General features: G+C 41.4%; 1 protein-coding gene across 10 annotated transcripts in view; it reads right to left on the reverse strand.

Moving 5' to 3' along the window:
* Positions 1 to 685: 685 nt before the first annotated feature.
* Positions 686 to 10,343, reverse strand: part of SEPTIN11 (septin 11) — a 117,732-nt gene continuing 108,074 nt past the window's right edge. For 3 of the 10 annotated variants that reach the window (XM_019623504.1, XM_019623513.1, XM_019623512.1), the window contains 2 exons: positions 9,731 to 9,918; positions 2,227 to 3,783 (listed from right to left, as the gene is read on the reverse strand). In XM_019623504.1, the coding sequence (XP_019479049.1) occupies positions 3,759 to 3,783; positions 9,731 to 9,918 (213 nt within the window). In that variant the 3' untranslated portion in view covers positions 2,227 to 3,758. The other 7 variants (XM_019623514.1, XM_019623509.1, XM_019623506.1 and 4 more) reach the window with 6 other exon arrangements.

Below are 10,343 nucleotides of genomic sequence, written 5' to 3' on the forward strand. Positions count from 1 at the left end.
TCTTCCTGGCTGAGGCAGGTCAGTCGCCGGCCATTGGACGGCCACTCACGTAGCTTACAGCAGCCCACTGCAGCAGGGGCTGCAGCCTACGCCATTGCCAGAACTCACAGCAGCCCAGCTCCAGGTCGAGCTGTTGTTCAGCATCTTAGTGTAGAGGGCGCAGCATCACTGGCCCTCGTGGGATTCGAACCGGGGCCCTGCTGCTCAGAGCTGGTGTCCCAAGCCAGCTCTTAACCAATGCACCACTCGGCTGGCTCTTTTTCTATGTTTTTCATTGCAAAAATGTGTCATGACTTTTCTGACAACCCAATAGAAATGGAATTGAAAACTGTCCCTTAACTATGAAAACCACCCTTAAGAGGTGACTGCTGATAAAGTAATCTAGCCTGTCACAAACAGGTCTCCAGATTAACCTTCAATCCCATTAGAAATCACAAACTCTAGTGGCAGAAGTGTGTGTGTTTGTATATAGGTATATTTTAAGTGATTCCCATATTTTTTGGCAGACATAGTGGAGAAAGCCACCTGGGTAACTCTGAGACCAGAACCATTGCTAAAGACCCTGTTGTTTGGGACAGGATATGTACTTGTTTGAGGTTTGTTTCTCATGGTCCAAGCACAACTCTGGACACAAAGTAAAAGCAGAGCTTCACAATAAATAAAAAGGCAGGAGGGGCCAAGCAAGTTATTTGAAGGTACCTTTAAATATAAATCAAGTCCCAGAGGCAGAAAAGTCATCTACCCAATACTGGCACATTTTAAACATGACTTAAGACTTGGAGGTCAAAACCCCAGTGACAGTAAAGGGATTTTTTTGGTGGTATCTGAGATGACGAGAGCATTTTAAACAGAATTGTGACTTGAGCTTCATTTAACTTCCCCTTGAGCTTAACATTGGCTTCATTTTGATACCAAACTTAAGTTTGAATAACCAATACATAAAACAGAACTGACTAACTGGAAATAATCTTTTTTCCAAAACAGAATCCACAACCCCAAACAACTATATAAAGAATGCAGGTAACAGAAAAAAAGAGTCAAAACAACAATGGTTCCTGAATTTAAAGGAAGGATGCCCACTTCTCTCTCAAGAGGCAGATGGTCAGCTGAAAAATAAAAACATTGTATCAATAGAACACTCCAAATTAAAAAAAAACAAAAAAAAAACGCAGCCATCTCTGTTCATGCAATACCAACTGTTAAAAAAAAAACAAAAAACCCTAAACTCCAAAACAACCCATAAAACTAACAAAAAGGAAGGAAGATGTTGTCCAGATCTTATGACCTGATTGATGGGTGAGGGTCCTGAGGGGGCTGTTCAGAATGTTGCTCATAGGACAGAGAGGTCTAGAGTTAACAAGAGATCACGTTTGTGGACCCTGGAGGTGGTGGCCACCTCAGATTAGGGTACATGCCGTCTTCAGTCCAGGAGTTCTTGGATCCCAATACATGGCTGGCTATCTTGGGTCTTGGCCCAAGTTCTCTGTTGCCCTCAATTTCCTTTTTAGTGGTATTAAACACTTTTCTTTTTGGTAGTGATATGTCACGTTAGTAACCACTGAAACGGGTAGTGGTTTGTAAACAGACATTGACAGATACAAACAGTGGTGCAATATTTGACCCAGACTTTTAAAAGGAGGCGATGGTGGAAATGAGGTAACTCTTCCCCAACACGTGTGAACAGACAGCTCCTGCTCTTCTAATGCTTTATGTCCATTAGGAGAGAGTAGGGCTTGTCAACAGGATGGTTACATAAAGAAGAAGCTACAGAAGAGAAAAAAGAAAGTTTCAGGTTCAAATTTGATTCTTAAAGGCTTAAAAAAGAAAAAAAAATACAGGAGCTTCTCTACAATGAACTGTGAAAGAACAGCAGTGTGTCAGTTAAAGGGATGACTCCTTCAGCAGCAGCGCTGGGCAGCAGAGGCCAGGGAAGACGATGCCTCAGCTGGACGTGGGGGTCGTGGGGTGCCAGGGGATGCCCATCAGGACGGAAGGGTATGGGAACGGGGGATAAAGGTGGCAGAGACGGTCTGTGAAGTACAGGATGCTACATGGGAAGTATCTTGGAGAAACATGCTGCCCAGAGGGTAGTGTTTCAAGTCCACCAGACAAGGCAGGAAAGCACGAGACTCTTTGTTCCCTATTCCTTTTATCCAATATAATCAGCATGGGTACATATGCATATCAAACAGTGATTAAAAAGAACTCACAAAAGGGCACACAATGTTTGGGTAAAAATATATTTCCCCCACTTTATGTCTTGGCACTAGTGATATATGCATAGATTACCTGTCCACCACTCGCCTACCTGAACAGACACCACGCTGCTGAGCATGTTTGCTCAGCGATTACTTTCATACTTGAAAAAAAAATGATATGCTTCACATCAATACAATTATTTTCGTTTTTTTTTTAAAAAAGACAAGTGTCTAACATGCAGCTTACATATATGACAATTCTGCATTACTAAAAGTAGATTACACAACAGTTTTAGAAACACATTGGTTATTTTCAAACAGCAAAATGACAATGATCTACAACTACAGTTTAAGGCATATCAGCATATTTTAAAATTATTAAGAAATAGACAAAGTTCTAATGCTGTTCACAGCTTAAGTTTTCAATTTATTTTAAAAATTCCCTTCATACCTACATACAATCTAGACTTTGTAGGTCATGATTTCCACTAAAGGGTCATCGCATATGTAGCCTGTCAATGGAACCAAGACTTCTGGAAGCTGAAACTCGACAATTTCAGACACTTGCAAACGGCAAAGCCAAAGGAAATGAATGGACGGTTTTGGCAGGACCACACAGAGACGGTATGATGGGGGCTGGTAACAGCTGAAAAACCTGATTCAGCAGTTTGGATGTGAAACACTTATGGTATGTCAAGAAAGTGAGGACACCAAGTCTGTTTGTTAGGAAGAATACGTGTTACTGCTGGTGAGATTACAAAGCAGAGGAGGAAGATAATAAATAACCTGCGTCTAGCTTTACGTTCAATGTTTCCCCTGGTTGAGATGCCCTTTCTGGACAAAACCTTGGCCAATTTAGCAAGAGCCTGAGCTGGAAAACATAGTCTCTGAACTGCCAATAACTTCTCATAGATGTTTTCCCATCACATCCTACTGCACACACAAGTATAAGGGTTATGGGTATCTAAGTCTGGATGATGCAAAAAGATGGCCATTATGGTTGAACAAAAGATGTGGGGAGAGGCCAGCTAGAGCTCTCTGGCCAAAAAAAAAAGTGTCCACTGCCAGCAGTTAGCACCAGGGCAAGACCATTCGACCAAGATCACCAAAAAAATCAAGCAGTCTAGAGGCAGCCTAGCATGAAAACATTTTTCCTCTTGATTTTATCCAGTGCAAGGTAGTAGTTTCTCATTCTAGCTTTATTTACAGTCAGAACCAAGGACCCTCTGTAATACCCAATGACACCTAGGATGCTGCATGGAACACAGACTGGGATGAGTCATTTCTGACTTCTATACTGATATCAAGGAAAAACCGAATTTATGTGTTTCTGGTGAAAAAGATATAAATGTGGCCATTTTAAATATATTCAGTTTTTATTTTTAAACCAAAAGCTACTCAAACCATTACCTCCCTGCCCTCCCGCCCCTAAAAATAAAACCAAAGCCATCTGTCCCAGTTATATCTCTCCTTTTAAAAAGTGAAAGATCTCAAAGGTTTCTTACTAGCGTACTTACATGCAAAGGCGAAAGCACATCCAATTAGATTTGAGGATACCATTTATTCCGTGCAGAGCCAAGGACTACTGTGAAAAAAGGCACAGATACAGAAAGAAGAGAAGGGCAGCAATAACAAACTGAACAGGGCCGGGAGCAGGGGTAGAAAAGAGGTCAGAAGCAACGCATTTGAAAAAAAGCTAGTATATTCTGTATATTTCTTTGGACGTTTTATTCCCTGACTCGCCATATGATTTTTATTTGACTGTGAAAAATTTAATGGAAAAAAGATCAATCCCATTAATCAATAATCTTGGAATCAAAAAGTCAGCTGGATGCCTTTGACGACTAAGCTCACTATAAAGAGGCTTTAGTACGCATTAAAAATGACCATTTTAAAGTTGATGCGTTTTTAGGATTTAAAAGTGTGTTTTCTGTTTCAAGGCACAAAAAATGTTCACACAAGCGGTGGTTGGGACAAGCACACAGCACACGTACTGAAGCGTTTGTATGGTGCGCAGCGTACAAGCAAACTCAGCCCACGGTTAGAAGTCGGCATGCCATCTAACCCTCGGCTGCTCCACAGCTAGCATCACATTAGAATCATTAAAAACACAAAAGCAAAACCAAAAACCCTGGTTCAGCCACTCCTGAATCTGTCTTTATACCACTATTGCTGCTCCGCGTTCGCTCTTTCTATCTTGAATCAGTTTGGGCTTCAAGGAAACTGATTTCTTACTTAGCCTAATTAAGCCTAAATTAGCTCATGGAAAACCACTCCTTCTTTCCTGTAAGAGTATGTTTGAGGATGAAGAGAAGGAAAAAAAAATCTTTATTGGAATCACCTACAGACTTAATTTTTTAAAAATGTGTGTTGGTGTGTGTCAGGGAGGTACAGTATTCTATCCCATTTACTTAAGGTATGACTCGTGAAGGCCAGAAGGAAAGGCAGAAGTATGAGGTTCATGAGAAATGTTAGTCTTTCAAGGAAGAAACAAGAGACTAGAGAGTTAGAGAGAAAGCTTGGAAGACCTTGTTAGTGGAGGGTGGGGGTGGGGGGTTCAAGATGAAAATCAGTAAGCCTCACAAGGGAGCAGTACAGACAAGAGATGAACTATACCCCTTCTCACACAGATTTGGGATGTAGTCTATGTCCTGGCATATGGGTTAGTCCTAATCGTCACTGTTGGAGCGATGAACCTTGGACATAAAGACCAAGTGGCACTAGCTGTGCTGAGAGGAAAGGTTGAAGCAATTCCTTCAAAACAACTGGATTTGAAAAACCGACTGCTGTTTCTTCTTTCCTTTATTGTTGAATATCGAAAGGACTCTCTGCAAGGAGGCTGGATGTGAAGCTCTATTTCTGTTTTCTTAGACTCGCAGGTTTGTGTTATATTCCTTCCCATGTCTGCCTGACATTGGCAAGGTCCCCTCAAATTTGTGCTGCACAGTTTACAACCAATTTTCTATTTGAAGGATTTCTGAAAACTTTTCTCCTCAGGATTACTGAAAAATGTCATTAAAAGTTCTGCCAGCCTGGCATCAACCCTCAGGCCCTCCCTCTCAGCCCAGTGAGAGCAAATTTAGGTGTTTTTTTTAGCACTAACAATTGCTAATTGTTAGTAGTTAATAGGTTACAGAAAGCCCATCAACCTTAGTAGATTCTTCTACTAAGCAATGTTGTATGATTCGGCCTTTGAGATTGCCATCTGTGAGAGGATCAAGGTTGCACTGATAAAAGTGAACATAACCATCGTTTTCTTATTATGTCCAACTTGGCCAGAATTTGAGATAGGGGTTCAGAAACATTTTTAAAGCTATGAGAGGAGACAGTCTGTCTGAACAGACTTACAACCCGGGCCAAATAATGTTATTCTAATAAATCCATGCAAGTATAAAAGTCACGTAACGCTTACCTACTGTCCTGCCTACATACAAAGCTACCTTGGGTTTGGGGCAGGTGTGGAGAAGAGAGAGAGTGAGTTCAGGGCTCTTGCCATCATGGAGATGAATAATCAAGAAAAGCAAGTTGTTGTCATGACTATTCAGGTTTATAGTTCAGCTGCTGAGGCGGTGCGAAGTTTTCCTGCCAGACGTACACGTAGCAATTTACCCTCCTTCCCTCAGTCCAAAGCAACATACAAGTAACAGGCATGCTTCCTGCTGCCACTGGGAACAGGCATACAAGGCAAATCATGTACTTTCCAGAAACACAGTCCAGCGGCACACAGCTTTTGTTGTTATTCCCTTGTTCTATCATTTTCCACCACCCAACAACATTCAGCAAAATGAGTTAATAGTTATTGGTGTCTGGGGAAGGGTGTAAAAAAAAAAACAAAAAACAAAAGGACACAGATGGCAGAGATACAATATTACTGCAAAAGCAGGTGAATGCGGGACCATCCTTGGCTTGCCAGGCTTTATGTGAAGCTTGCACTGCAAGTTAAAAAACAAAACAAAAAAGTTAGAAATAATAATAAATAAAAAAAGAAAGGAAAATTAGGAGCGCCAGCACCAGCATTCGGTGATGGTAAATGCTCATGCAATGATTATGGAATCGACAGAAATTAAAACCAAAAATTTGAGTAAGCTATTCTACGTGACAAGCAAAAGCAACAGTATTTCATACTGAATTAAAGAACACGTGGTTAGTTTCCGTTTGCATGGAACTGGGAATTCGCAAGTGACTTCTTGAAACCACTGCATGTTCTAGTGGAAGGATTTACGGTTTGATTTTCATTTTCTCCAATAACACAAAACCATTACATATTAGATTTGGGCGTCACATTGGTACTGAACAGGGGCTGCGTCTTCCATTTCTGAGCTGCTGGAGTCAGAGAATAAATACACGGTAAATGACTTGGAACAATTAACTTGGGGATTGGAATACAGTGGATGGAGGACATGCTATTAATCTACTTGGGGAGGAAGAAAAAAGGACAATCATTACATGATTATCACTACAGTAATGCCAGAGCTTTCCCCCTCTTTCAGGTTCAAGGCTGTGCCAAATCCAAGACCCACATGTCTAACTGTAGGCAAGTCCAAAACATGCAACTTCATTCCTTAGCAAGAATCAAATGATTTTTTTTTAAAGAAAAAAAAAAAAAAGATGAGTGGATGATTGTGTCAACTATAGTTATCAGATGCCAGGTACAGTTTTAAATGATGGATTTTAAAACTTTCTTTTGGGATGGATGCCTCTTAACCAGCAAATGCCGGCTGGCAGTTGTGCAAAGTTTTCAGAGAAGATGAACGCTGTCCACTGAACGACTTACCCTCAGGCAGTCCCACCACTGTGGTGCAGCCGCAAACAAGGAAAGCGACTTGGTGGCCAGAGATGGCAAGAGGTGGGGTCCAGCTAATGGCAGTGCCAGGGTTAGTTCTACTTTGTAATCTTAGGAAATGTTATATGTTCTCATGCCACACTACAGGTCAAGGAGAAGTATAAAAGCCTTACCTATGTTAAAAAGGGAGCATGTCATTAAAATAAAAAAAAAAACAGAATTTAAAACTATTAGAAAAACTAAGTTAAGCTCTGAGGTGGAAACATAACAGACGAATAAATAAGCACCTCTTTCTCTCTCTCTCGCTCTCTCTTTCCTTTTTTTTAAATTTTCTCCCTAGACCAAAGCCAGCTCCTAAGGGCACATATGGTGACTCCTGCATCTCCTCTGGCTACATGAGGAGTGAAGAGTCTCCCATTTATTTTCAAAGTGCTGCTCTGGTTACCCTGGTTACTGTCTTTCTGTGGTCCTCTCTAACCAAAACTCTCCACTGGCCGTAAGAGGAGTGGTGGGTTTGTTGTTTTTTTTTTGTCTTTTAAACTTTTACACTTTAGGACTCCAGCTGGCAGTTGTTTTCACTGTTCAAGTGGGAAAGTGTGGAAAAGGGTAAGAACCCAGAAGTTACCAAAAAATATATGCCATCGCCAGGCACAAAACCTGGTGACTATTCACCAAATTAAGTCTAATCCCATTAATAAAAAATCAGAAGGTATAAATAAGGTTAAAACAGAACTCACACATACTTCACATAACTCAAAAAGCATTATACACTGCTAAGGCCCAAGGTTGGGAAGAAAATAACCTAAAATATTCAAATGGGCAAGGAAAAACATCTGTATGCTGGGACATCTGTTCCTAGAGCGACTTTTGAAAATGGAGGCACAATACTGATCAGCTCTTGGAATTTTTATTGCTTAAAGGCACATCCAGTATACATGAAATGTCCTTGGAACACTGCTGGTCTTCTATAAACATTTTGAGTTCTAAAATATGTACCTTTATGTACTTTAGTGCTTCAGGGTAAGAAAAACTTGACTTTGGGTTTCCTAAGCTGTGAGTCAGCAGCTTTTTCTGGTTCATTCATATGCGTGTGCGTGTGCCGCGCATGTGCGCGCACACACACCTATTTTTATCTTGGGTGAGTTTCTGTCAACAACAGTATGATGCCAAATGGCTTTCATTTTGTCTCCACTGGGAGGGTCACTGTACTCTGAATCTCTGCATGGGGAACGTAGTTACCATTAGTGACCGACGCTTGCCCAACTTGCGTAGCTACAACGTGCTTTCTTGAACTGGATTATAATCAAGGAAATTGTTACTTTCAAAATTAATCCAGAATAACTAACTTTTTCGCCCTTGTAGTCCTTTGATCACTTGGGGTCTGGACTAACCCCATTCAAATCACACCTCACCTACACCAACTACTTTCGATTGCCTAGGAAATGTGCCTGCTCCTTTGCTCTCATTTTCTGACATCTTCTCTGCTGTCTCGTAAAGTTTGTACAGTATAATCTAGACCTCTTCTCCATGGGTCACTGTAGCAGTGTATTTTGACTTCTCCCACAGGCGATGTAACAGGATTCCTCAGGGGTGAGCCTGCATGATCCTTCAGACAAAGTGAATGCCACACCGGTGCTCACTTCCCTGTGACAGGTCTCAGTTTCTGTGCAGACACAATCCTACAGGCTACGTTTTTTAAGAATGTAACTCTGCCTGCTCGAGTACCAACATTCTTTTTGTTTACTTTATTGTCAGCTTTCCTTCTCGAACTTGAGCACATCTCAGGTGAGCCATGTTGAGCTGCCTTATTAGCTGCCTTAAGAGCACGGCAAGTTCAACAGACAGAGGAATGCATCTGGGCACCACAGAGGTTTTCTCTCCTCAGAGGTGTCTTACCCGCCGCTGTGCTTCCTGTCAAACCAACAGTGACTGTCATACAACTGCACTGTCTAGTCTGTAAGGTGATTTGACACAGCACTTCACACCCCAGGAGAACGTCAAGGAAGACCCAAATCTCCCACTGGATTCAGGCAGCTGCCTGTGGAGCATCATGGGAAGTGACCAACACAAGAACAGAATCTGACCCTTCGGCACATTAAATCAAGGCCATACTTTAAAATATGATTTAAAATTATATTATAAAATTTAATTTGGTGTGTGTGTGTGTGTGTGTGTTTGACTGAGTGGGCGCGTATACATGTGTCTTGAGGGTTGTAGAGGTGTCTTTCCTGGATGGGATTGTGATCCCATTTTCACAAAAAAATAATTCATCATCTTATTGAATTTAGAGGAAAACTAGTGGCAGTTCTTTCACATCTTTCATTTTGGAAACAATGGCTGGCTTAACAAAGCCTTACAACACAGAGTAGAAAAATAATTTTAACAATCATAATTTGAGGATGCTCTTTATCAGGAGTTACGAGGACTGTCTCCAACGAGTAGTGAAGAGAAATAAACTTTCTTCTCGAAAGTCCTAGTACTGGTGCAGAAGACGCTACCGGAGACGACAGGTTACTCCAATCCTGACTGCTTGATCATGTGGTCAAGTTTTATAAATTAACATTAATGTACCCTTTAGAAATACTTTAAAAACCTTTAGCAACTTCCCTGCACTGTGGATGAAATACTTGGCTTTATCTTTCTGGTAACAGACCAGTTTCCAGTCTGTAAATGGGAAAAGTAGAGACATACATGCATGAGGAATAAATTGTTAGAGGGCCCCCCATGCGTGGGGGTGACACCCGCTTACTTTTTCTTATCCTTGTCTTTCTTGGTTTGCTGGGCCCCAGGCTGCTGGGCCTGGGACTGGAGTAGCTGAGCTGCTGCTTTCTTCTTCTGGAAATTGTTCACCTCCTCCTCCAGCTCCTTCTTCTTATCTTCCACTTTCTTCTTTTCTTCTTGGTGTGTCCGCTTTAGGAGGTCAAACTTCTCGTGCAGCTGCAGAGAAAAAGGAGAACAATCTTGGTGAAGGCAATGAAAAGTTTACTGGCATTGGGTTGTTTGGATCTGTTCAAAACAAAGACCGAGCCATGTTGCTGCACGCGCTTTCACAACAGAGGTGAAGCAGCGGCCGGCGCTCCTCTCCTGGAGAAGCCAGGCAGAGAGGGGAAGGATGTCCCTTAAGCCCCATACTCCTTTGGGACTTGGATCCCTTGGGACTAAAGGGAATCCCTTGCACATTTTTTCTGATAATAAAATACATATTCATGGCAAAAAGCACAAACAAGTAAATAAAAATTATCCATGTTCCTAATAAGAAATTCATCCTAGTGGTAAAAGTAGTTCTTTATAAAATGTATAATATACATTTATTTAGAGACATGAACAGTGACTGTGTGTGTGTGTGTGTGTGTGTGTGTGTG

The sequence above is a fragment of the Hipposideros armiger genome, unplaced genomic scaffold (genome assembly GCF_001890085.2).
Source record: "Hipposideros armiger isolate ML-2016 unplaced genomic scaffold, ASM189008v1 scaffold_552, whole genome shotgun sequence".
NCBI classification, from domain to species: Eukaryota; Metazoa; Chordata; class Mammalia; order Chiroptera; family Hipposideridae; genus Hipposideros; species Hipposideros armiger.